The 26407-nt window shown below is 53.2% G+C and overlaps 2 protein-coding genes across 8 annotated transcripts in view; both read right to left on the bottom strand.

Annotated features, from left to right (window-relative positions):
- The window catches only part of LOC146333826 (zinc finger protein 414-like), a 28226-nt gene extending 11083 nt beyond the window's left edge, over positions 1-17143 (bottom strand). For 2 of the 7 annotated variants that reach the window (XM_084825451.1, XM_084825449.1), the window contains exons 1-2: positions 7047-7228; positions 152-305 (exon numbers count right to left, since the gene is read on the bottom strand). In XM_084825451.1, coding sequence (XP_084681577.1) covers positions 152-305; positions 7047-7049 — 157 coding nt within the window. In that variant the 5' untranslated portion in view covers positions 7050-7228. Of the gene's footprint in view, positions 1-151; positions 306-7046; positions 7229-15669; positions 15748-16291; positions 16515-17023 lie in introns of those variants that run through there. The other 5 variants (XM_084825452.1, XM_084825453.1, XM_084825455.1 and 2 more) reach the window with 5 other exon arrangements.
- Positions 17144-19572: 2429 nt separating this feature from the next.
- On the bottom strand, positions 19573-25259 carry LOC146333825 (uncharacterized). Its single transcript, XM_084826197.1, has 2 exons — positions 22815-25259; positions 19573-20653 (listed from the first exon to the last, which is right to left on the bottom strand). Exons 1-2 carry the CDS (start codon positions 25177-25179, stop codon positions 20622-20624), a joined length of 2397 nt encoding a protein of 798 aa, XP_084682323.1. The 5' UTR covers positions 25180-25259; the 3' UTR covers positions 19573-20621.
- Positions 25260-26407: the final 1148 nt, after the last annotated feature.

Genomic DNA, 26407 nt, shown 5'->3' with positions numbered 1-26407 from the left:
GAATCCCGCTGTCCCCCTCTCCAGCCAGGCAACTGTGGAAGGAGGGTGCGATCCTAGCCCACCACAGTGGCAGCTGCTCCATCTCTCCCCACCACCCGTCAACCCATCCATCCTTGTCTCAGTACTTCCCTCCCACCCAAACCCTCCTTACCACCCAAGGAGGACATGGGAGAGGTCACCGGCAGCAGGGCTTCCTCCTTCTCCACTTTGCTCCTGATCCGGGTGGGTGAAGCCCTGAGGTCCTGGTATGGGAGCGGTGCAGCAATAAGTGCAGGCAGGGATGGGACCACAGAGGGTGCCTTCTCCTAGCGGGGTGGGGGAAGAGTGAGAAAGAAATCCGGTCAGGCAAGGGAGCAAGCGGAACAGCACTTGGCATTTGGCCTCAGTTCCCCCGCCCTGTAAAACAGGTGCATTCAGAACATGCTGCCAAAAACAATTCAGCACCCCTCTGATCTCCTTGGTGGCCAAACCTCTGCTGGTCATCTCTTATCTTGAGACTACTGCAGCCTTCGGTCTGGTCCACCTTGCTCTGCTCACATCTGCTGCCAAAATGAGTCACCTCACGGTTCTGACCCTGCTGCGCCCCTGCTGAAATCCCTCCACCGTCTGCTCCCAAATTAATATTATTTATTACATTTATATCCCGCCTGTTTTCCTCTTTGGGGAACCCAAGGCGGCATACATAATCCTCCTCCTCTCCATTTTATCCTCACAACAACGCTGTGAGGTGGGTTGGGCTGAGAGTCTGTGACTGGCCCAAAGTCACCCAGCGAGCTTTCCTGGCCGAGTGGGGACTAGAACCTGGATCTCCTCGCTCCTGGTCCAGCACTCTCACCACTGCACCACACTGGCTCTCCTGCACCTCCGAAGCCCTCCGTGGCCTCCCCCCACACACACACACGCACACGCCTAGGCTCCCTGATCTTACCTCCCAGAACCTCCCTGACCAAACCGTTGCTCCTCCAGCTCTACCACCCTCGCCGCCTGAAGGTCTCCTGTACCCCCAAACACTCTGCCCCTTCCTTTATCTGCCTTGCTGCCCTGGATGCCTAGAACTGCCTCCCAGAACACAGGCATGATTCCACCTCTCCTACTGCCTTTGATTCCCTGCTCGAAATCCACCTTTCCCGGGAAGCCTATGGCTCCGCCTTCCGGGTTCCCACACCCTCCTGCAGCCTCCCTCAACTTGGGGGATGCATGGGACTACAGCCAACAGAGCCCTTCCACTACCCCTGCCAAAAGATTACTTTTCCTCTTCCCTCCCCATCCTTATTTTCTTGCGTGTCATGACTTGTTTTTTTAGATTGTGCACCTGCAGGAGAGGGCGGTCTGGTTTTACTGACCGCATGTACAAGCTGCTCTGGGGAGCCTTTTTAGCTGAGGAGCTGTATATAAAAAAATAAACAATAAAGAAAAGATTCTCACAGATACCCTTCCTTCTGAACCTGGAGGTTGCTGTTGCTTTCGTGATCATGGTTAAGAACTTCGAAGAGCCCAGCTGCTTCATCAGACTAACAAAGGCCCAGCTGCTACCCCAGTATCCTGTTTCCAGCCCTGGCCAGTTTTGAACATGGAGGTGCCACTTAGCAATTGCCGCTAAGGGTGATTGATTTGGCTTCGCTTCTATTAATGCAGAAGGGTGCTCTAACGTGTGTCTGAATCCCACTCAAAGGGCAAATCTCTCTGAGTGGAACCACTACCCTGGTCCTGGAAAAGGCTTGCCACTGCCTGTGGGGAGTATGCAAAGCAGAGTATGCCCCAACTCCCTGTCTGGTGAGCAGGGCAGGGCAGGGGAAGCAATGCCTGCATGTCCTGCCTTGCACATAAACACAGGGTCATAAGCAGAGAGAGGAGAAGAGGCGAGTCTCCATCTCTGGTATTTGACTGGATGTAGATTGATTTGGGGAGGAGAGGATTCTCCAATACAGCCTTGCCCAACCTGGTTTCCTCCAGAGTGTCGGACTGCAACTCCCATCAGCAGGGCACATTGACTGGGGATGATAGATGATGTAGTCCAACAAATATGGCAGGGGCCAGGTTGGGAAATGTCCCAAGTCCTCCTCGTCTAAGCATGTTTGCAAACATTCAGTGTCACATTTTCCCCGATTTTGATTTACGCGCATGCGGAATCACGATTCTTTGGGTTGGATGATGTTGGGGGACAGTTTTTCAGGGTGTGTGCTGGGCACTGGTCCCCTTGCGGACAAAGTCCAGGATTCCCAAAATGACCACCCAGACAGCAGCAATTGCAGAACCAAAGTCTGTTCTATTTCTGTCGAGTCATGACGGTGCTATGATTTACGTGAGTGTAGGATGCAATCTGCAAGAGTGTTATTCTTTTCTTAAATCAGGGTTGGCAAACTTTTGTTCTGACATCAGGCATGAAGAAGCAGTTTTAAAGTGTGGTGTGGTAGCTGGAGGAGGGGAGCGAGAAACATTAGTTGTCCAGTTCACAACTGAAGGAATACCCTATGGAAACAAAGCCGTATGAAGAGAGACTGAAAGAACTGGGCATGTTTAGCCTGGAGAAGAGAAGACTGAGGGGAGATACAAGTACTTGCAAGGTTGTTACAGAGAGGAAGGCCAGGATCTCTTCTCGATCATCCCAGGGCGCAGGACATGGAATAATGGGTTCAAGCTGCAGGAAGCCAGATTCCGGCTGAACATCAGGAGGAACTTCCTGACTGTGAGAGCAATACGACAATGGAACCAATTACCTGGGGAGGTGGTGGGCTCTCCCACACTGGAGGCATCCAAGACGAGGCTGGACAGCCACCTGTCAGGGATGCTCTGACTTGGATTCCTGCACTGAGCAGCGGGTTGGACTTCTATGATTCTACCCATAGCCACCTAAAAGCATCCCCCCGCCCACAGGCCATGAAGTCCACAATTGCCTGGCTGTCCCACAGGGGCTGGTGGTGGGAATAAGACTGGATCCTTTGCATGTATTCATTCCAAATGTAGATCCCTCTCACTTGGTTCCAGAAAGAGAGGGATGCCTGAAGTGGGGAGAAGCATTGCCACATTTTAAGAAGGATGCAGACAAACTGGAGAGGGTTCAGAGGAGGGCAACAAGGATGATCAGAGGACTGGAAACAAAGCCCTGTGAGGAGAGAGTGAAAGAACTGGGCATGTTGAGCCCTGAGAAGAGAAGACTGAGGGGAGGTAGGAGAGCGCTGTTGAAGGACTTGAAAGGCTGTCCCAAAGAGGAAGGCCAGGATCTCTTCTGGATCATCCCAGAGTGCAGGACACGGAATCATGGGCTCAAGTGACAGGAAGCCAGATTCCGGCTGAACATCGGGAAAAACGTCCTGACTGTTAGAGCAGTATGACAGTGGAACGAATTGCCTGGGGAGGCAGTGGGCTCTCCCACACTGGAGGCCTTCAAGACGAGGCTGGACAGCCACCTGTCAGGGATGCTTTGCCTTGGATTCCTGCATCGAGCAGGGGGTTGGATTAGATGGTCTTACAGGGACCTTCCAACCCAACTATTCTACGAACCCAGGCCGCAGATCTTCCTGTGCTGACGCTTCCTTCTCCAACTGGCAGCAGGGTGGGCTTTCCCAGGCACGCCGCTCAAGCATGTTAGGATCCCAGGCAAAGACTGCCTGAGGTTTAACCCTGCCTCCTCCCTACTTCTTTTCAGGCACATGGATGTTTTCTTCCCTTTGTCCATGGCCTGGCCTCCTCTTCTGCAGTGGGGCAGGGAGGGAAAAAAGAATGCTGCAGAAATGCAAGCATCTGTGAGTGAGTGAATGGGTGGGTGAATGTTGCAATCAAAATCAGACTAATTATTATTATTATTATTATTATTAAAAAGGGGGCACACTTCTATCTATGTCAGCTGCAGGGGAAAGCTAGCAAGAGAGAAAAAGAACAAGCATGCTAATTTGGAAAGAATCCCATAGGCTGGGAGCTTGATTCAATCCCTCGATCGGAGACAGGACAACTAGAGACAAAGGGCCTGGAAAGAAAGGAAATATTCTAGTTCCTCATATGCAAGAGCATGGCACCAGAGACATGAATACCGAGGCCACTTTCTAGCGCATGGTGTTCTGGGTCATCCACCCACATCTCTTGCGCAGCTTCCTGTTCCAGTTTGGAAGCTGTGTAAACAAAGCAAAACCTGACGGCAGTAGCAAAACCAATCCCACAACTCCTCCATCTGCTTTTTGCACCCCCAACAGGGTTGAACAAAACCAAGCAGGACTAGAACTACCTCTACCTGATAATCTTGTAGGCTGCTTTGTGTGACTAATGAGGGAGGGAGGAAAAGAAAGAAAGAAATGATAGCCAGTATTGCTAGACTATGGAGACAGTGTTGAAGGCTGGAAGTGCAAGGAAGGTACTACAAGACTTTTTTGCATGTTTGCAAACATGGTGACCCCCTCCAATTTCATCCCGTCCTAGTCTTTTCCAAAATAATGCTTACACTGGCATGCTCAAACCACACTGTAGGTAAGTTTCCAAACACAACCGGACATTACCATTCAGCACTTCTGAATATGCAGATCAAAACTTGACGACATTTTCTCTCTCCCCTTTTAAAAAAATATCTTGTTGATGTGTTTGTTTTAATTTTACAAATGGGAATTAACTGGCCAGTTTGTCAGAATAGACTTTTTGTTATTTACGGAGGTTTTGAGAGGAGTTTCTACTTTCTTAATGGCACTTGCTAAGATGTGTGGCAGATTTTAGAAGGCAAATGTAAAAGGCTGCACTGGAGATGTTGGGCTGTTAAAACATTTGATTTTACTCTTGTTCGTGTTATCCTTGGTTTGGTGAACAGCCACTTTAATTTAAAAAAAAACCTGGGAAACAGTATTATGAAATTTTATCTTTAGGTTGAAATTGTTGGTTTGGGATTTATTAACCACGTTTTTTATATGTTTTTATATATTTCTATATTGCCCTACAGCTGAAGCCCTCTGGGCAGTTCACAACAAGTAAAACCACAAAATACATCATAAAATTAGATGTATTTTGAAAAGTTCAATTAGCGCTTAAATGTACACAAAATAAGTCCAGTAACCACTCACAACTGAAGGAATGGGTGATGACACAATTATATTAGCCCGGCTGACAAAATTAACACCTGTAATGAGACAGGAACCATTGTCTCTATTCAGACCTAAATGAACAGAATCAAAGCTTCACTTAATCCATCTGGTGTGTGCTGATGCCATTGATGACAATGGAAAGTTGGGATCTGCAATCCAACACATTTGGGGGCACCAGGTTGGGGATGGCTGTTGTAGCTTTTAAATGCCTGCATTTTCTCATCATCTACTGCAGTCTGCACTATCGTGTTAATAGGACACAGATGTTAATCTAAATTTTATATCTATTATAGACAGATAGATTTATGCATGACTCCACGTACATATGTGTAGTGCAGGGACCAGGACTGCCATGGCCTCACTCAGTAGCCTTAGGGCGCTCTCCTATCCATGTTTTAGACAGAAACCAGTCCTACAATTCCCAGCATGCCCCAGCCAGCATAGCTGAGTAGAAGGGTGCTGAGAGTCGTAGGACTTTTTTCTGTCCAAACGTGCGGAATATTGTGACAGTAGTATGCAATCCTATGCATATCTAGTCAGGAGTAAGTCCAACTGAGTTCAAGGGGACTTATTTCCAGCTTAAAATACATGACAAAAATCAGGACACAACAAAATGCATTTAAAACTGGTCACTAAACCATTAAAAACACACACCATACAACCAAACATTAAAAAAAACCAAAACAATTTAGGGCACAATCCCATGCAAGTTTAGACAGAAAAATGTCCTACAACTCCTAGCTGGGGGGTGTAGGATTTTTTTTCTGTCTAAACATGCATAGGATTGTGCTCTTAAGCAGATGGCAATACAAGCTTCAGGACTAGCAAAAAAAATCTGAATTAAAACTGACATCTATTATATATGGGTTTGCTACTCTGCTTTGATAGAAAAAGGAACCTTATTCTTACTCCTCTGACATCTGCACGCTACTTGAGCCTTCCCCAGCAGATGCACTGGACTGCAACTCCCAGCATCCCCCACCTTATTACAGAGCAACAAGAATATATGGTGGGTTTCTTTGGCGGTCAAAGCACTTTCCCTCATTTTGAGTTAAGGGTACAACAACCTTGCAAGGTAGGATGGCACAATCAACCCTCCGCCCGCATTTTAGATAACAGACTAACCAAGATAAGAGTTTAGTGCTTTGTCTAGGGGCAGGGGTGGGCGACCTGGGGCCTCCAGAAGTTGGTGGGCTGCAATTCCCATCATCCCCAAGCACCAGAGCCAAAGGTATGAGGATGGTAGAAGCTGCCTAGCCCTGGTCTAGGGCCACCCCCACACACACACACGGACCCCACCCCAAAATTATTGCAGCGAAACTTTCTCCATCCCCTTCCCTGCTGGGTCTGGAAACCTTAAAAGTTTTCTAGGGTGACTGTTTAAGATGCAGCTAAGCCCAGGAGAAAGTAGCTCAGCTTTCCCCAACCTGGAGCCCTCCAGTGGTTTGGGACTACACCTCCTACCCTTTCTGACCCTTGGCCATGCTGGCTGGAGGTAATGAGCAATGAGGTCCAGCACATCTGCAGGGCTGGGGAAGGGTGGATTTATTTATTTTATTTATTATTAAATTTATTAATCGCCCATCTGGCCGGTCACCCAGCCACTCTGGGCGACGTACAACATACAATAAAAACAGTTTAAAACAATGAAATTCTACAATAAAAACATTTCCTAAAATGCCCTGACCCACCCCAATGATGAGCTGGTTGGGTGAGAAAAGCCCCGCTGGTCTCTTTCAAACGTTCATCTTACACCAGGCCTGGCCTTAGTTTCGCCAGCGAAAGCTGGTCGATTTCAAACTCGCCCGGTGAACGTGTGAAAAGGCGAAACTTGGCCGGCGCTGATCTCTAAATCTTGGCATATAAGAGAACAGATGGAAAACTAAGGGAGGAAAGAGACCCTGAGGGGGGGGGGTGCTTGTAAAGGATTCCCCTCCCTACATAAACACACACCCGCTCCCTCCATGTTTGCAAACATCTGCGTACCATTGCTCGGGCCGAAATCCTCCCGGGGCTTCGCGCGGGCGTGTTTCGCTGCCTTTGCGACAGCCACGCAGCGTTCGCTCTTCTCCTGCTGAGGATCCCGGGGCGGCGGCGGCGGCGGCGGCATCAAAGGCAGGAAAGACGTTGTTACATTGTAGCCATTTTAACGCGGCAGCAGCTGTCGCGAGATCGGAAGTGCGATGGGGGAGGGGTCGGGGTTTTGCACAGGGAGGAAAGCGGGGGGAGACATGGAGGCTCCCCCCAGTGGTGCAAGAGGGAGAGCAAAGAGAAGGCCGGAAGCCAGCAAGGCCAAGCCAGCCAGCCAGCAGCGGGGAAGACATAAGTTGATTTTGCAAGAACACTTGCAGGGCCCCTGGCTGGGCTGTTATAAATACACTTGGCTCAAACATTGCAAAGTAGAGAATAAGAAGCGTGGTGTGTGCGTATACACACTCACACACCAGCCAACAATTATGCTTCCAGAGGGTCGCCCTGTTAGTCCGTTGAAGCAAAAACTAAGGGTGCGATCCTGAGCATGGGGAATGCTGGGAGTTGTAGGCTTTTTTCTGTATCAAAATGCATAGGATTGCACCCAGGAATCTTCTGGCACCACGTGTGTTTAGACCCCCCACCCAAAAAAGTCCTATGATTCCCGGCCAGCCCCAGCCAGCAATGCTGGCTGGGGAACGCTGGGAGTTGTGTAAACATGAATAGGGTTGCACCCTAACAATTTTATTCTGGCTCCAGCTTTCATGGACTATAGCCCACTTTTATCAGATGCACGGGAGTATTCTGGAGAGTTTCAGGTTTATTTATATAGAGTATATATTGGGGGTGATTGTAAGCAGTGGGGTCAGAAGGAAATGAAATGCAGAAAGTGACAATCACATTATGAATGGTGGTTATTCACAATGCAGTTGTTGCTAAGAATACTAGGCAAGCCAATTAATGCATGTAGTGCAATTTTTTTTTAAGCCTTTATCCCGATTCAGGCCTCTGGCAATAGAATTAAACCTGCCCATGAATTTGGATCTCCCTTTGAAGTTCCTTTGCGCCACAAGGTCCCCTGTAAAGTTATGGCTTATTCTGATGGTCACTGTCATTGCTTTCTGTGAAAGAGAATTTCATTTTCTTCTGACATCACTGTACTCTCCATAACACTCCTTGTATGGATTATTGTCTGCAAAAGCTGATGCCGGAATAAGGGCGCAATCCTATGCACGTTTAGGAAGAAAAAAAGGTTTATGATGCCCAGCATGTCCCAGCCAACCATGCTGGCTGGGGAATGCTGGGACTTGTAGGGCTTTTTTCTTTCTAAACTTGCATAGGATTGCACCATAAATGTCTTTAAGGTGCAAAAGACTAGTGTTTTTGTAAAGTTCTGTATCTGGGTACGCATACACTTATCTATAGACGTCTACCTATTTATCTAACATATCATCCATGTCCAAATGTTAGAATATTTTATACCTGAAAACATAGGCATACTTTAGTTGCCTAAGGAGCACTGAATATATTAGATTGCTCCTCTCTCCTCCTGCTTTCATTTCCTTCTTCCACCATCTCAGCCTCTTTTGCCCCACGCAGGAAAAACAACTCTGAACAAGACAGCAGATGTTAGCTCATACCAGACAGACAAATCCAGAGGGCAGCCAAACCCACACGCAGGATGCGCCTGCTTGCCTGATTTACAGAACTTTCTACCAGTTAAACAAAGGATATTTAAGCGGTACATTTTTAAAGTCTAAAAGTGTGAGCGAAGGAGAATCAAGCTGCAGTTTTTGTAATGGCTGCATCTGGTGTTCAGCTGCAGTTGGAAGTATATATATCCTTTGTTCAAGCCAAAGAACATTTAATGAAAAAGAACATTTTAAATGGAAAATGTGGGTTTGCTGAAGCTGCCCTAGCAGATGGATTGAACACACAGGGTTGATAGCCCCCCCCCCCTTTCAGTTTCCTTTGTTATTTGTTTGTTTAAAGTATTATTTACACGGAATGAAAAAACAAGGCAGTTCCTGCCTACAGTCTGAAAAAGAATACACACACAGAAGGAAAAGGGAATGGGGAGGGAAGAGGAAAAACGAAGGCTTTCAACAAGGCTGGTAAAATGATCCCACTTTCCCCGCATATCTCCCTAGTACAACCTGCAGGCTGGTGGATTATGGGAATTGAAATCCAACACAGTAAAATTCAGCACAACCCCCAAAGCATCTTTTGGGGAGCTTGACTTGTTAACTCAGTTTGCTGCTGTGTTATGTGCAAACAGACCCGCAGATATGATCTGTGAAAAGTATGGGTTTGGCACAACAAAGATGCTTGAAGGCAGACCGCCCAATATTCCTGTAACAATGCCAATCCCCAGGCCTGGCTCCAATCCTTTTCTTTCCCTTCCAAGGGGCGTTTGGGAAAGTCTGCATGACTACTGGCATACCCAAGGTTTTTAATCTTCACAGTTTGGACTAATTTTCTGTACTCTTAGCAGCCATGTTTTGATACGTGAGAAGCCTCTGTGCTTAAAAAAAAAAAAAAAAATCACTAGCAGCAGGGACTAGAGATGTAAAATTTCTGGAAATATTTGAGGCCATGGAAAAAAACTGGTTTATTCTTGGTTATTTTTGGAAAAACGACATTTTGGAAAAAGCAATACTTATTTTTTTAGCTTCAGGAAAGAGATACTAATGCCAGGTGTTTCTCCATTAATACCGATTTGGGTGCACTCAGAGTTTGCTATAAAAGGGACAGCAGTGGGGAAAAATAAGCTGAAGTAAGATCGACACAAATCAGAAGTCTTTATGAACAGCAGAATCCCGCAACGTAAGAAATATGGAATAATCGTGTACAAAGTAGGGGAATGTCACTGTTAGTATGGACGCAAATCAATAAATTAATAAGTATTCAAAGGATAAGAAGGTACAAGAGATTTAACAGAATGGGAAAAAAATGTAGATACTTATCAGTTAGGAGATAAAGGTACAATAACCCAAATGTATAAAATTCTGATAAAGCAGGAGAGAAGGGGGAATGTAACTATAAAGCAGATATGGGAAAGCGGTATCGTTGAGGAGGTAGAGGAAGAAAACTGGAACTGGGCACTGGGTTGGGGAGGGCTGGTTTAGGGCGCAATCCTATGGGGATAGGCGGCTGCCTCTGAACTCGGAGGCAACCACCTATCCAATGCAGGGCAGGAGAAGCACGGAGGGGATCATTCTTCTCCTGCCCTGCATTTGCAGCTAAACAGCTGATTTCGGCTATCTAGCTGCAGGAAGGCAGAGCGGGGGAGAAGACTGCCGGACGACACATAGGATGTGTCATACTGGCATTTCTGCCTTCCCTGCTGTGGAATGCCCCATTTTGGCCGCTCCGCACTCCTCTTCCAGGCACAGAGCATGAGGCCGTTCTGCACTGCCTGTGAGGCAGCACGGAAGGTTGGTTCTCTGGGAACTGACCTCGGAGTGCGGGCTTCAAGGTCAGTTCCTGGAAACCCACATATCCTATGGCCATCTAGCCACTCACTAGTGGCCATAGGATTACTCCCTCCAGAACATAAAGCTGTCTTTCTGTTCCCAAAGTTATTTTATGTACGACTTAAGTTTGCTCTTGAATTTATCATTGTATTTTAAAACTGCTCAAAGTAAACTCAGTTAGTAAATTTGTAATTATTGTCTGAATAGATTAGACTACAGCATCAGAAACACAGGACTCTATAGAAGAAAACCCAAACTTTCAAGAATGCACATTTACTGTCTACAATGCACAATGGTGACTCTACTCACATGCTGGGAAACTGAGCATAAATGTCTAGCAGTAAAATATACTTTAGATCAATATTTTTAAGAAGGAATGAAAGAAATAACTATGATTGGAATCTTACAGAGAGGATTAAGAAAATGTTTCTCTCCATTTTCCAGACATTTTACATCTAATCTTTGGACAAAAGTGTTCTTATTTCATCGTTTTTAGAAATCATTTTGGGCGAGTAAAGGCTGGGTAACAACATATACTATGTCTTATATTCTAAAGGAAAATATTTCACAATCCAAAGCTGTTCAATTTTTCTAGTTTGGGGGAAAAAACAAAAACAGTCTTTGGAAGAAAGTATTTTTCAAGAATTTTTCCAGGCCTCCACATCTCCAGCAGGGATACAAGAGGAATACAACCCCTGCTTTGATGTCCAACAGTAATCAAGCAGGCAGACAACTGCAGGAGCCCTTAGAGGTGTCAGAGGAGGTAGAAACACTCAGGAATTCCCAAGCCAGCCCTGCCTGGATAAAACACCCACCAATCCTGCTATGTTGAACTAGTTGACCCTGCAAGTGAAGCAGTTTGATCCTATGCACGTATACGAATTTCAGCGTGGCTTTCTCCCTTGGTAAATGTGTGTGATAGTGCATGATAGCTTTAACGAAAGTATTACCCAACTAAGAGCACAATCGTATGCCCGTTTAGACAGAAGTCCTACAAGTGCCATGCTGGCTGGGGAATGCTGGGAGTTGTAGGACTTTTTCCTGTCTAAACATGTGTAAGATTGTAGGAACTATTGAAACTGTTGGAAAGTCTGGCATGACTTACAGCAGAGTTGCTTTATATAGAGAAAGCATGGGAACACAGTATCCAGTACTAGAGGGAATAAACGCAGTCTAGAAGTTCAAATCAACATACTTTATTACTGCCTTTATACACATTGTCAAGGAAGGCCATCTAACTGTTTAACTATAAGCACCCCCTAAAGCTGTGTGTGTGAGAGTGTAAGCAAGCCAAGGCATGAGATATGGTTACTTGCTTCCTGCATGGGAAGCACATTGCTGCTTGCTGCAGAGGCAAAACAGAGGAGGAGGAACAGGAAGGGAAGGGAGCAGAAGAAAGGAACCGACATCAAGCTACAGGACCACAAAGGGGGATTAACTAGACTGATGCAACACATTCGCTATCGCCCCCTAGTGTCTGGAAGCAGGCGGAGCTGTTCCTATTATCTACCATTCCCATTCGCAGTTCTGCATTCTCCTGGGTCAATGAGACCTCTTTTCTCTCGCAGATGCTGGTCAGCGTCTTTGTTCAATACCTTGGTGAGTATATCTGCAATCACGTTTTCCATGGGGCAACAGTGTAACTCAGTAAGCCTCCGTAGGTCCTTTATTATATGATGTTTAACATCAATGTGTTTGGTGCATGCACCGTTTTTCTCTGCTAGAGAGAACCTAATGCAACTTTGGTGGTCCTGATTAATCTGTACAGGTGTGGGCCGAACAACTCCCAAGTCCTTATGGAGTAGCTTAAGCCATAAGATCTCTCTGCATGCTTCTGCAGCCAATACATATCCAGCTTCAGTCACTGAGTGGTCAACTGTGGAGTGTCTGTGGCTTGCTCAACTCACAGCTCTGCCCCCATAGGAAAAATATGTGCATCTGCAGTCTGAAATGCCCTCAGCCCAACCGGCAATGCTTCCTTCTCGTTTAGGGCTACTGGTGGCTGGCAGTCTTAATTTTAAGCATGCAGCCCCCTTCAGGTATCATGCTACCCTTTTGATGGCAATCCAATCTCTTTCACTGGGTGAGCTGGTTTTACTGCATAGTATGCCTACTGCAGTGGCTATGTCAGGCCGCGAGGTTGTGGCTAAGCACAGACACTTACCTATAGCCTCTCTATAGCCATGGTTTTCTGGGAATGGCTCCCTAGGTTCGCTGTCCACATCGAAATCTGTTTTCATTGGTGTAGGCATTGGATTGGCAACCTCTAGTCCCAGGCTCTCTAGCAACTCCAGGATCGGTTATTTTTGACTAAGAAGAAAAGTGTCATCTTCTTCTCTTTCAACTGGCATGCCTAAATAGCAACCATCATCTCCTAGATGCATGACTTCTGCCTCTTTGTGTAGGTGGAGTACAATTTCGGCACTGTTCTTCTGATTACCGTGGCATATATTCAGGTCAACCCCATGTCAGTACAAATATCAATCTGCCATCTCTATAGCGTGTGTATTATTCATTTTTTATTACATTTATATCCCGCCTTTTTTCCTCTTGCAAGGAACCCAAGGCGGCTTACATCCTCCTCCTCCTCTCCCTTTTATCCTCACAACCCTGTGAGGTGGGCTGGGCTGAGAGTCTGCGATTGGCCCAAAGTCACCCAGTGAGCTTCATGGCCGAGTGGGGACTGGTCTCCCGACTCTCAGTCCAACACTCTCGCCATTACATCACACCAGCTCTCGTGTGTAGAGGGAGGGATCAGCTTTTCCTTGCACAAAGCCTTGACTGGTCAGCATCTTGTCCAGTTGTTCGTTCCATGCTTTCGCTGCCTGTTTTAAGCCGCAGATCCACATCTGCTGCTTGCCAATGAGATGCTCATTTTCCTTACTTGTAAATTCTGGGTGTTGTTCCTTGGACAACTCTTCTTCTATTCTTCCATGCAAAAATGCAGTCTTTATATCACGGTGTTCTATGTTCATCTTTCTTGAAGCTGCTAGGTTTAGGAGCAGTGTTTTTGTAACATCTTCCAAAGGGAACCTTCTTTGCCTGAGAGCGGCTACATTTGGGGCCCAGATGGAGAAACGGTGATACTTTCCAGGGGCCACTTTCTTCTTGGACTCCGTCAGCTGCGGGAATCTCTGGATGATCTCCTTCAACAGCTGCACTTGGTCTTCCGCAAAGAGCTTCCCGTCGGTGCACTGGCTGGTCATTTTGGACGTCACGCTCTTGAGCCGTCAATTGATGGTGCCGAGGACCTGGAAGCGGCGCTGTAAGGTGAGCCTCTGGTTGATGCTGCCGATGTAGCGGACGAGGCGCCGGGCCACTCCCGCAGCTCCATGGGGGCCACGGCCTCCTCGCACAGCATCCATCTCTCCAGGGGAGCTGCAGGACCGCTGATAGCCATTTCTGTGTTCCCAGCCCGCTCCACCTGCTTCCACCCTGACTCACACGGCCCTGCTCCAAATCGAGCTGCCTTCGGCTCCCGGGGCACTCCCGCCCCTCCCTCTGTGTTGGGCTGCCCCAGGTATTTTGCTCTCTGCTGGGGTTGGGGCTGCGCCAACCCCTTTCCCCTCTGGCAGGGCTCTGATGCTCACCCACCCTCCCCCGGGGCCCGCTCCACTGGCCTCCCCTCCACTGGGGTTGTCCCCAGCAGGCCTGCTCCTCCGTGCCTAGGCGCCCGCTCGGCGGCGCCCCAGCCCCTGGGATGCCCGTTGGAGCTTGGCTGCCTCCTCAACCTCTCTGGGCTGCCCGGCGCCACTCCCTTCTCCTGGGGGGCTGCTGTTGCTCCCCTCCCCGCGGGGCTGCCCCCCCCGCAGGGCCGGGCCGGCCGGCGGGCGGGCGGGCGGCGTTCCCTCACCGGGCTGCCCAGCCCTCCGCGCAGGGCTCCCAGCGGGGCTGCCCGGCGGCCTCGGGTGGCTCGACGCCCGTCGCACGGCCCTCCCGGGGCCTCCCCACCGGCCGCTCCCCTCTGGAGGGCCGCGCGGGCGCCAGCGGCCCCTCTGGGGCGGAGGCGAGCGGCGCCGGCCCCCGCCCCAGCTCCCTGTCGGGCGGCGGCGGCGGAGATCGGAAAAGGCGGCCAGGCCGAGCGGGCGCCGCCTCCGCGGCCCTGCCCCGAGGCGCCACGGCATCGCTTCCGCCCCGCGCCGGGAGCCGCCTCCCTCGCTTCCGGCAGGTTGCCGCGGAAACCGCCTCGCGCTTCCGGGCTGGGTCCCCACGCGGACCCGGACGATAGAGCGCTGGCTAGAGCGGCGCTGCCTCCCCGCCTCGTTCCCGGAGGTTGCCGCGGAAACCGCCGAACGCCCCGTGGTTGGGCCCTGCGGAGGTCAAGAGCGTGACGCGGCCGGCGGGAGGGGCGCGCCCTGCGGCCTCCCTCTGCCGCTCTGCGGCACTGCTTTAGGCCCGGCTCTCAGGGGAAAGTGCGTTACAGCTCACAGGGTGGGGCCGCACAGGCAGGATCGACCACGGAGGTAGAGCGTCGCCGCGCCTCACGGCCGTCTAAGGGAACTCGGTGTTTACCTTCCGCTCCACAGAGATAGATAAAAGGGTAGAGTGACGCACCACGCTCACCCTGGTGGACACTTCCGGGCCCAGATTGAACTGTCCCCCCCACGCTGCCCCCAATCTGTCCTCGTTCAGCGTGCTGGGAGTTGTAGGCCAACACATCTGGAGGGCGCCAAGTTGGGGGAAGCTGGTATGCGGGTCATTCTGTTTACAGCAGCCTTTCCCCAAACCTGCAGGTGCCCTACAGATGTGTTGGACTGCAACTTCCATCATCTCCAGATAGCCATGCTGAAAAGACATCAAATGCTCATTAGCCAATCACATCATCTGTCCCCCTTTCAAAGCACTTTGAAACACACAATGGAATCCCCGCCACCCCCAGTGATGAGTCCTCCTCCCACAGGGTGGGGCTGTACCACTTCAGGGAAAGAGCTCGCCATTAAAAGCAAGGTATCTTCTTACATAGAGAGAGAACATTAACAAATCAAGGGGGGGAGTTCACTATCCATTGAATGTGTTCATTTTCAACATGCAAGGGTGTGGCTTATTTTCCTTGTTGTTACAGTGGTGTAACAGATTCAGTACAGATTTCTGGGTCAAAGCATCAGGCCTCAACCCTGGGTTCAAATCCCACCCCCATCCAGCCATTTTCCCCTGACACTCACTGGGTTGCCTTGGGCTGGTCACTTTCTTTCAGCTTCACAGGGTTGTGGTGAGGATAAAATGGGTTGTGCTGGGGAAGGCTGGGACACAAATGAAGAATGATTAGCAGTGCTGCGTGTTTAGATAGAAAAAGGTCCCACAACTCCCCAATGATGGAAAACTTTGCTGCAACAATTTGTGGTGGGGTCCGTGTGCGTGAGTTTTTTTGGCAGGGAGGGCCTGGCCCTAGACCAGGGGTGGGCAGCTTATGGCCCTGCAGATGTTGGACACCAGCTTCCACCATCCTTGTACTTTTCACTCTGTTGCCTGGGGATGATGAGAGTTGCAGCCCACCAACATCTGCAGGGCCCAGATTGCTCACCCCTGCCTTAGACAAAGCACTAAACTCGGTCTTGGTTCGTCTTTTATCTAAAATGGGGGCGGAGGGTTGATTGTGCCATCCTTCTTTGGTAGGGCGTCATACGCTTGACTCAAAATGAGGCAAAGTGCTTCAGACAACAAAGAAATGCCATGTATATTTTTGACTGAAGGTTCTTGTTGCTCTGCAACAAAGCGGGGGATGCTGGAAGTTGTAGTCCATCACATATGGAGGGCACCCGGTTGGGGAAGGCTGGACTAGCCTACCTCGTGGAGCTGGCATAAGGATAATTGAGAGACGCGGGGTGCTCGGACCAAGGGAAGCCTCGGCATTACGCCTGGACACAGCCGTTGATGCCGGATGCGACGGGCCCGTGGTCGGGGTCAGCACGGCGCTTCTCATGTTCTGAGAGCCAACACAACGTTGATCCACACGCACAGCTACTTGGCAAAAGACCTGCGGGCGCAGGGAGCGGGATCGCCTCCTGCCCTGCGCGCCACAGGAGGTGTGTTAGTCGCACACCCGTCACACGGGCTGCGGCTCCCTTCCAAGTCGCCTTGCCCAGCCGGGTGCCCCCCAGGCGTGGCGAACTGTAACTACAGTTCCCAGCAGGCAGACCCACCAGACTACGGCTCCCAGCGTCCAGGCTGGCGCATCTGCCAGCCGGCAACGCTGGGGGCTGTCGTCTCACAGCCCGCCCGGCGGAGCGGGCCGCGGGACGCGGGAGACGCGGCCTGGCCACCTGCCGACCAGGGCTGGCTGGGGGCGCTGGGAGTTGCGGGCCGGCGCGCCCGCCCGGCAGGGCTGGCTGGGGGCGCTGGGAGTCGTAGTTCGGCACACCGGGAGGGCGCCCGGCCGGGGGAGGCCGCTTCACGGGCCGCCCTGGCCCAAGTCCCCTCCGCTCGGGGCTGGGCCCCGTCCTCGCGAGGCCGCCGCCCCCCCCGCTGCTCAGCTCCCCCGCCCAGGCCCTCGGGGGCTCTGAGCGGGCCCCTACCCACCCAAGCAGGGGAGGCGGCCCGGCCCGGCCCGGCCCGGCCGTCTCCCGCCGCCGCTCTGCGGCGCCGAGGGCCTCCGCTGGGCCCGCCGCGGCGTCACCATGACGGCAGCCCCGCCGCCCCGCCAGCGCCGCCCTCCCCGCGGAAGCAGCGCCCGCTTCCGGAGGCGCAACCACCGAGAGGAGCACGAGAGGAGCGCCTCCACGCCGGCGCTCGGCCAATGAAAAATGGGGCCGGGGGGGGGGGTCGCCCGGCCATAGACGCGCGCACCCCTAGAGCGGCGCCCTCCGACGCTGCGGGGCACGGCGGCCGTCGTCCCTGGCCGTTGGGCCCGCTCCCTGGGGCTTCTGGGAACTGTAGTTCGAGGCGTCTCAAGGGCTCCAGCTTGCCTGGGCCCAAGTTGGCCCCCGCCCCGCCTCTGCGGGCTCTGCGTCTGGGTGATGGAGCTCTCTTTACCTGTAATCTGTATGTTAAGATATGCTCTGCACGCAGCGCATGGCGCTCTTTACAGGTTGCCGCGCTGCAGCGAAGCGGCCTTCGTGCTGGCTACGGGCGTGCACAAGGCCGCTCCTCCATCGGCTCGCCGCGCCGCACCTGCGGCCCTCGGGCTGAGCAAGTGGCGCGGAGCGCGAGCGCTCCTCCAGCCTCAGCGTTCCGCATCGCTGTTCTTCCGACAGCGTGACGTCGCCGCCCTTCGTCCGCCCTGCCGAAGGGCACGGCGGCTGGACCCGGGGTCGGCCTCCCCGAGGGGAAGGGCTGCGCTCGCCGGAGGCCCCGCAGCTCTCCCTGCTCACCCTGCGGGGCCTTCCGAGCCACGCTGCGGCAGCTTCAGCGGGCCGCTAGAGGAAAGCGGGAGGGAGCGAGGGAGGCCAGTGCAGATGCTCCGGCCCCGCATGTGAACGTGAAACAGTGAAACACTAACGGCGGCGTTGCTGAAACGGCCAGAACAGAAGGGGCCGAAGGGACAATATTGCCTCCTCTCCTCTCCCCGCACCGTTTCAGGTTCATTTCGAGGCCATGCGAAACAAGGAGATCCCCTGAAAGAAGCAGAGCAGATGTCTGTAGGTTGGACTGTGCCAGGGCAGCCGATTCCAGGGCGAGGGGACGGCCGCCCCATCCTTAGTCAGTAACCAGGCTTTGTTTGTGCCAGTGGGAGGCCAGAGAAGCCCTGCGCTTTGGAATGAGGCTGCTCCTAACATTAGGTGCTCGTTTTTCCTGCTTGGACACCGAAGACTCCACCCGCCCGCCAAGTATACATATAAAAATTGCAAATTGTTAAAATTTGACAAGTATGCATGGTTGAGTTTATGGGAATTGTAGCCCTAACACAGCTGGAGGTCACCACGTTGGGGAAGGCACAGGTATCCATTCCAGCTCCAGTACCGTCCAAGGAAGCACATCTGTAAAGAGCATGCAAAACTCACAAACTCAGGATTTCTGCTGTGTCCTGTGAATGGCTCCAAGACCCACAGGCAGAACGGGCTTGAATGGGGTGAATTAGGGCTTACTCCAACAGAACATAATCCCCAAAGAAGTGCGTAAGACTGTATCTTAAAAAAACATGCCTTCAATAAAAGCTTTAGAGCACAATCCTATGCATGTTTAGAGAGAAAATCAGTCCTACAGCTCCTCATCAGCTGAGGAATGCTGGGAGCTGTAGGACTGATTTCTCTCTAAACATGCATAGATTTGAACTCTTCAGTGATTCCTTAAGATCTGCATCCCACCAAAGGAGGACTAATTTTCAAAAGGCTGCAGGTTCAAAAGTAATCAGGTTCTTGTTTGTACCCGGACTAGCGGATTCCTGGTTCTTCGGGAGTTGGGGAGAAGAAATCTCTAGATGTAAAAAATTATTATTCATTGGGTCCCAATCAAAGGTTTCCTCTCTTTTAGTGCCCCCAATGATTCCGCCCCCCCATCCAGTTTGCAGCATCTTGTGTCTCCAGACCATGTCCTTCGACGTGGTATGATAGCCAGCCCACTCTGAATGCCAGTGTATGCTTCAGGTCCCACCTCGTCGTCGAGTCCCACCTTATCTTCAGTTTGCCAGGCAGCCGTCAGCAAGCCACTCTCTCTTCATCCATACAGAAATAAGGTCAGCCTACCTGTGAGGGCTGGGTAAGGGATACTGAGACAGAACCCTTCCCTGGCTCCCAATGTCTGGGAATTTAACGCTTTTCGTGACTTCTGGGTAGCTTTTTGTTATGGACTGGCTCTCTTCTGGGTGTCGCTGCAGCTCACAATGGTGTGTAAGGTGGCTACCAGGGACAGAGCCTTCTCTGTAGTGGCCCCCATCTGTGAAATGCCCTTCCCAGAGAGATCCGCTTGGTGTCTTCACTGCAGGCATTTAGATGCTGGGCTAAGACGGTCCTCTTCCAGTAGGCATTTAATCTTTCATCTGTTGTTCTGATTATTCTGGCTTTTTAGAATGTTGGAAATGTTTTAATATTTTGAGATTTTCCATTGTTGATTTTATTGTTTTGGTTATTCTGTTAGTTTGGGTTTTTTTTAGGATCAGCTAGTGATGGGAAGCATTACCCCAGGCACAACTTTATAAACCAAAACATCTTTTATTCAACTGCAGGTACTTAACAAAGGAACAACATAGGCAGGGGGAAAGAGTGGGAGATGTCAATCTTCTCAGAGAGGGCCTCGCTCCAGCCTTGATTGCCACCAGAGGTGGCCGAATCACACACCCATTAGGAAGATGCTGGTCCCTTTATGGGAATCCCCCTCAAAGCCACCGAAAGTCCTTTAGGAACAGAATTACATTAAACCAGAGGACTCCCCATGCCACAGGTATGTGGCTGCTGTACCAATATAACTTATTGGGGTGGGTGGGGGAGAGGGCTGGTTCCTCCTTGCCCAAAGACCCAACACGGATCACTGGAGGTAAAAATGGAGGTCTGTTCCTACCACCCAAGGTGCGTCAGGGGAAAGAAACGAAGGAGAAAGGAAACCCGCCGGAACAGCCCATTACAAGGTGTCTCCTTCAGTCGCCTCTCCGTTTCTACCCATAGTTTCTCTTCTGGCTTCTCTCCTGGAAGCTGCAAGAAGAAACCGCAGGGCACCCCAAGAGAAAAAGGGTGCAATTTTGGGGGGCAAGGCAATGGCCTTTTTAAGAAACGGCTTAGAGGTTCCCGTGGTGGCTTCTGATAATCAAATGCCTCCTGCTTAGGCCTGCTCGAGAAGAGCTGTTTAACATGGCCGAGGTGGGGGTAAGACCAAACCCATCTTGCGATGGAAGATCACCGCCCCCAAAGCCCGAGGCTTTCAGGGCACAAACAGCGGCCCTCGCTCAATCTGGCTAGCCCACAGAGCATGGCAGTCTCGATGCTGGGCTATGCCAGTCCGCACCCATCCTCTGGCGCTGCAGGAGCAAAGAGGTTGGGTCTGGCCAGGTGTCCTTGGTGCCAACAGAAGTCTGTTCCCCTCCAGTACCCTTCCAGAAGCCTGGAGGGCTGGAGTTGGATGAGACGCTGTGGGCTGCTGTCCAGAATCCAATGAGGAACTCCCAGGCATTGCAGGCAGGCGACATGGCAGCACAGCAAGTGCCTCCTGGGTCTTGGGCCACGCTCTGCTGCACGCAGCCTCCAACTCCTCAGCGGTGGTCCTGGTTCACTCGCCGGTCAGCTGCAAAACAAGCGAGAACTCTCAGCGGGGCAGGAGAAAGCCAGAGGGGATGCCCAGTACTGGTGCCAGGCAGAAACAGGGGGAAGCCCCAGGGTGGAATGGTCCACTTTTGGCTGCCTTGCCAGACTCTAGAAGCTGCCAAATACCGAGTCAGATGCTTGGCCCATCTAGCCCAGCATTGTTGGCACTAACTGGCAGCAGTGGCTCTCCAGGGTTTCAGGCAGGATTCTTTCCTAACCTTGGAGAAATCTGGAGAAGCCAGGGACTGAACGGGGGCTGCAAAGCAGGCGCTCTGTCACCAAGCTCTGTCCCCATCAATCCGTCTCGCATAAGGAAATCCTCCCAGCCTCATCAAAGCCCGGTCTTTTTGTGTCGGAGGGACTGAGGAACCCATTGAACAGGTGAAAATGGTAGGATGTTCACATGTTTCCATTTTCAGTCACCACCACCCTGTCCCTGACTGATAAGGAACGCAGATTGGACGCTCCTCGCTCTAGGAATTTCTCTTCCTGAGTAGACAGCATTGCCTACTGCAGGGGTGGGCAATGTGTGCCCCCCCCCCAGATGTTTTGGCCTACAATTCCCATCATGTCTATGCTGCCTAGGGCTGATGCGAGTTGTAACCAAAGCATTTGGAGGGCCACAAGTGGTCCATGCTGTCTACTGGCAGTCCTCAGGCTTTTGCCCACTCAGGTATCCTTTTGCAAAAACCTGGCAGTGCTGCCGACATCCTGTACCGCTACTGGAATGACGTTATGAGCCCTCTCCAAGTATCCCTAATACAAGATAGAACCCACTTTGCCAGATGGTCTGTACCTGCTTGAAGGAAGAGGCAGCGGTTTCTGCCCCCAACTCCGTATTCCTCCCTGCCTCTCCCCTCGGTATCCTTCCAAGGGGCCACAAGGTTAGGTTAGCCCTCCTGTGGATTCTTCACTTAGCCAATAAAATGCAATATGTTCTCTAAGACAGGGGCCAGAAGGGAGACTGGGATCACCTGGGAGATCTGCGGGTGATTTTTCCAACCACCAGTTCTTTAACTACGGCAACAGCAACGCGACTGCTCCTCACCAAATTAGGCTGCAGGAATGTAGAGAGACTGGGGCGACCAGGAGTAGCCTTCTGCATGAAAGGACTGTAAGCTCAGTCCAGTTATGGTACTGAAAACAAACTCCCAGGCTCAGAGAACATGTCCTTTCATTCTAAATGTAAGTCTTTTTGCACCCGGCTTGGATTGATGGATCTTGGGGTTCTAGAAAAAAATATGAAGATCACACAAGCCTGACATCTTCCCACCCCTGCCCTAAACGCCCCCTGCTCCATGTATCATACTTAATGAAGGGCCTGGCCATGAGATAAGGAACTGCTTGGAATGTGAATTCTTCCTCTACCCTTCAACTTCCTAGATGCCTTCAAGATGCAGAAAGAGCGCTGTGCTGTTTCACTGAGTAGGGCATTCGGCAGTAGCTTCTCCAAAGTCACAGGGCAAGAAGAGTCCGGCCTGCTGCTAAGCAGGAGATGACCTACCTAGAAGTCCCACCTAGAAGGAGAGCTGTTGGCCTCAAAAGGCCGGCACAAACCCTTCTGATAAAGTCAAGTGAGCTCCAAAAAGGTCCAACAAAGCACCTACTGCTTGTAAAAGAGGAGGACGGAATTTAACTCCAATTTACAGCCAACAGGTTTTAACCAAGTCAGAGGCAGACGGCAGTGAACAAGGCCTGGGGACTTGCTGCCAGTGGCTATCAGGCAAGGAGTCTCAGAGAGTCCCCAGTCGCCATTACACTCTCCACTGAGGGGGAACTACATCAAACTCTTCAGCTGTTTCCATACAGCTTATAGTCTCTTCTTTAGTTCTTGCAACTGTAAGGTTTAAAGCTTCTATCCCTCATGTTTGCACACAAAGCTGCAAAGAGACGCCAGCCACGGCAGTGTCACCATCAAAGTTTGCTGTCAAGATCAGCACCTAAAGATTATGTTCTTGGGGCGGGGCGGGGGGGGGACACGACCCAGAGCGAACCCATGTTAAAAACAGATTGTTCTCAAACCTTGACTCGGTGAGTAATAGCTTACATGAGCAGTGAGAAGATCCACAAATTCTGAAGTACCTAGTACGCCGCAAGGCCTTGCCAAAACAGGCCCTGGGTGCTCCCTAGAGAAGCCTTACCTGGGCTTTGCCCACGAGGCTGAACAACACTGTCCCGGGGCCGAGAAGGAGGCCCCGAAGGGAACCTCTTTTGCCTGTAAGCGGCCACATTTGGGGCCCGCCTGGAGAATGGTTGATACTTCCCGGGGACCACTTTCTTCTTGGTCTCCGTCAGCTGCGGGAATCTCTGGATGATTTCCTTCAACAGCTGCACCTTGTCTTCCGCAAAGAGCTTTCCGTCGGTGCACTGGCTGGTCATTTTGGACGTCACGCTCTTGAGCCGCGGGTTGATGGTGCCGAGGACCTGGAAGCGGCGCTGTAAGGTGAGCCTCTGGTTGATGCTGCCGATGTAGCGGACGAGGCGCCGGGCCCACTCCCGCAGCTCCATGGGGTCCACCGCCTCCTCCTTCTCCATTGCTTCCTCGGCCATCTCGTAGATCGTCATGGTGGGTGCCAGCATGTCCAGCACCTCTTCCTGCAGCATCCACAGGGGCTGGGACGCTGTCCGGAGCTCCTTGACTTGCCTGGCGTTCAGCAAGCGTGTGATGTCGGTGTTGAGGAAAGGGGTCTCGGACGTTCGGTCGGGCAGGGTAGGCCGGGGGCAGACGGACAGCAGCTGCTCCCGCATCCGGTTTTTCAGGACAGCCCGGCACTGCATCCAATACTGGACCACTTGCTCACGCGGCGTCCATTTCTCCAGCGCAGCTGCACCCATTTCGGTGGGGGAACGGCTCCTCTTGGGGCTGCCCCCATCCCCCTCGGAATCGCCTTCTTCTTTTCCTCCCCTTTCAAGGCTCTCTGTTTCTGCTCGGCCTTCAGCAGGACTCCACCCCGCACTGAAAACTGCAGACCGGCTCCAACGTTGTTCACCTCCATTGGAACTCTGGGGCCGATCGGAACACTTGGGGCTCTCCACTCTGCTTGAGACCTGAGGTTCGGCTCCCCTCTGCTCCAGCCTGCTCCACCTGCTTCCACCCTGATTCACGCGGCCCTGCTCCGAATCGAACTGCCTTCGGCTCCCGAAGCTCCCAGAGCACTTCCGCCACTCCCCCTGCGTTGAGCTGCCCCAGGCCTTTTGCTCTCCAGGGGGACTTTCCTGCCTCCTGCCTCGGTTGGGGCTGCCCCAATCCCTTTCCCCTGTGGCGGGGCTCTGATGCTTACCTGCCCTCCCCTCGGGGACAATCCACCTGCCTTCCCCTCCACCAGGGTTCTCCCTAGCAGGGCGGCTCTGGGGACTTTCTTGTCTGGGCTCCCGCTCGGGGTCGCCCCAGCCCCTGGGACCATTGTTGGGGCCTGGCTGCATCCTCATCCTCTCCGGGCTGCCCGATCCCATTTCCCTTCTCCTGGGGGGCTGCCGCTGCTCCCGTCCCCTCCTCTCGGGGCTGCTCCACCTGCCTCCGTCCCCACAAAGGTTCCCTGGGAACTGCTCCCTTCCCGGATGGTCCCAGTCCTGGGGGCCTTCTTGCCTGGCCTCCCACTCATGGTCGCCCCAGCTGCTGGGATGCCCATTGGGGTCCTCGCGTCTCCTCATCTCCTCAGGTACGCCCGGCCCCATTTGCTTTCTGGCAGGGGCCTGCTGGTGCTGCTCTCCTCCCCTCCTCTCGGGGCTGCCCCACCGGCCTCCCTGCAGATCTGGCGAGGGCGGCCCCCTGGCGGTCTGGGGCTGGGCCCAGCCCTCGGGCGGGTCTTGCCTGGCCTCCCTCCTGGGGCTGTCCCAGTCCCTGTACTCGCCATTGGGGCCCTGATGCCTCCTCATCCTCTCAGGGCTGCCTGGCCCAACTGGCCGTCTCCTGTTGGGGGGCGGCGGCTGGCTTCCCCTCTTCTCGGGGCTACTCCACCGGCCTGCCTGGAGATCTGGCAGAAGGGGCCCCCGCGGGGACAGGGGCTGGGGCCAGCCCTCGGGGGGCTCCCTCAGGGGGCTGCCCCACCGGCTCTTGCGCTTGCGCACGGGGTTGCCCGGTGGCCTCGGAGGGCTCCCGGGCCTGTCCCACGGGCTGTCCCTGGGGGGGCTGCCCCACCAGCCGCTCCCCTCTGGGCGGGCCCGCGGGCCCGCGGGCGGCGCCCTGGCCGCGCCCCGGCCCCCGCGCCCCGGCGGAGGCAGAGCGAGCAGGGGCGGGGGCGCGGGCGTCGGCAGCAGGGGCGGGGGCGGCCAGAGCTCGGCGCCCTCGTCCTCCTCCGGGGGGCCGCCCCACGCGGGCGCGGCTCCCCCGGCCCAGGCCTCGTCGCTCGGGCGCCAGCGGCCTCTCCGGGGCGACGGCGAGCGGCGCCAGCCCTCCGCCCAAGGCCCGGGCTCCCCGCCGGGCGGCGGCGGCGAGCGGCGGCGCTTGGGGCGGCGCCGGGCCGCGTCGCTCGGGAAGGGCGGCTGGGCCGAGCCGGGCGCCGCCATCGCGAGCGCAGCGCCAGCAGCCCGAGCCCGAGCCCGAGCCCTCCCGGAAGCGGCGCCGCGCCGCTTTCCTGCCTGGCCCGGAAGCCGTCCTGCCGACTTCCGGCGGTTGCCGCGGAAACCGCCTCGCGCTTCCCGCTCGGGTCCCGCGGAGCGGAGGAGCGGAGCGGCGTGCGGCGGCCCGTCGGACGGGGCCTCCGAAGCGGGGGCAGCCAGCGAGGCTGGGCAGCCGCCGGCCGGGGGCGCGGCGTGGGCTCGAGGGCCTCGGGGCCCCCGCCGCCCTGTCGGTGCCCTGTGCGTGAGGCGGCGGAGCGGAGGTCGACCATAGAGATGAGCGGAGAGAGGGTCGCCTCGAAGCCGCCTGAGGGAACTCGGTTTCCGCCCTCTCCATAGAGATAAAGCGGCGGAGTCGCACGCCGCGGTCACCCTCGCAGGCACTTCCGGGCCAGACCCCCAATTTGTCCTCATCCGGCATGCCGGGAGTTGTTGCCCAACGCACCTGGAGGGCACCAGGCTGAGGAAGGCTGGTATGCAGGCGTTGGTGAGGTTTACTCTAGAGCAGCCTTTCCACAAACCTGCAGGTGCCCTACAGATGTGTTGGCCTGCGGCTTCTGTCATCCCCAGCCAGCCATGCTGAAAAGACATCCAATGCTCATTAGCCAGTCGCATCGTTTGTGCCAATTTTCCACGTGTGAGCATGCGGCTATCTATCTATCTATCTATCTATTTATTTACAGTGGTGGTGCATTCAGAACACAGTTCTGATTAAAGTGTCCGACCTCAGACCCGAGTTCAAGTCCAGCCCACCCAGGCTTCCACCCCACCATTTCCCCCGGACCCCCACTCGGTGGCCTTGCGCTGGTCCCTTTCTTTCAGCTGTGCCTCCCTCACAGGGTCGTAGTGAGGATAAAGCAGGTTGCTCTGAGGAAGCCTGGGGCAGAGATGAAATCAAGAATAGGGTCCCCAGTCCGAAATGTCAGAGCAAATGAACAATCACTTTGCAATGCTGTGTAAATTTTATTGGGAATGCAGGGCTGAAAAAGCTGATGTGATGAGGCCTACCTTATATCCTGCCCCTTGGCAGGAGGGGAGACAGCACTAGGATGGCTACATGTCCTCTTTTACAGGTGACAGTCCTCCATTTGAAGGCATCCTCTATTGGAAGGAGAGGCCAGTCTAATCCCAGTTTAAGCCATTCCAGCAGGTGGTACTGAGGGAGAAGCAGGGCCCA

Source organism: Heloderma suspectum, chromosome Z (genome assembly GCF_057233095.1).
Source record: "Heloderma suspectum isolate Gila_16-S chromosome Z, 16-S_ref, whole genome shotgun sequence".
NCBI classification, from domain to species: Eukaryota; Metazoa; Chordata; class Lepidosauria; order Squamata; family Helodermatidae; genus Heloderma; species Heloderma suspectum.
Note: the sequence above shows the minus strand (reverse complement) of the source record. Positions and strands in the feature narration are given on the sequence as shown.

Excerpts from the sequence above, each read along its gene's own strand:
- LOC146333825 (XM_084826197.1), bottom strand. The coding sequence starts at position 25,179 with ATGGCGGCGCCCGGCTCGGCCCAGCCGCCCTTCCCGAGCGACGCGGCC. Across the intron at positions 20,654-22,814 it reads GCCTCGTGGGCAAAGCCCAG|CTGACCGGCGAGTGAACCAG; the intron begins GTAAGGCTTCTC and ends CTTGTTTTGCAG.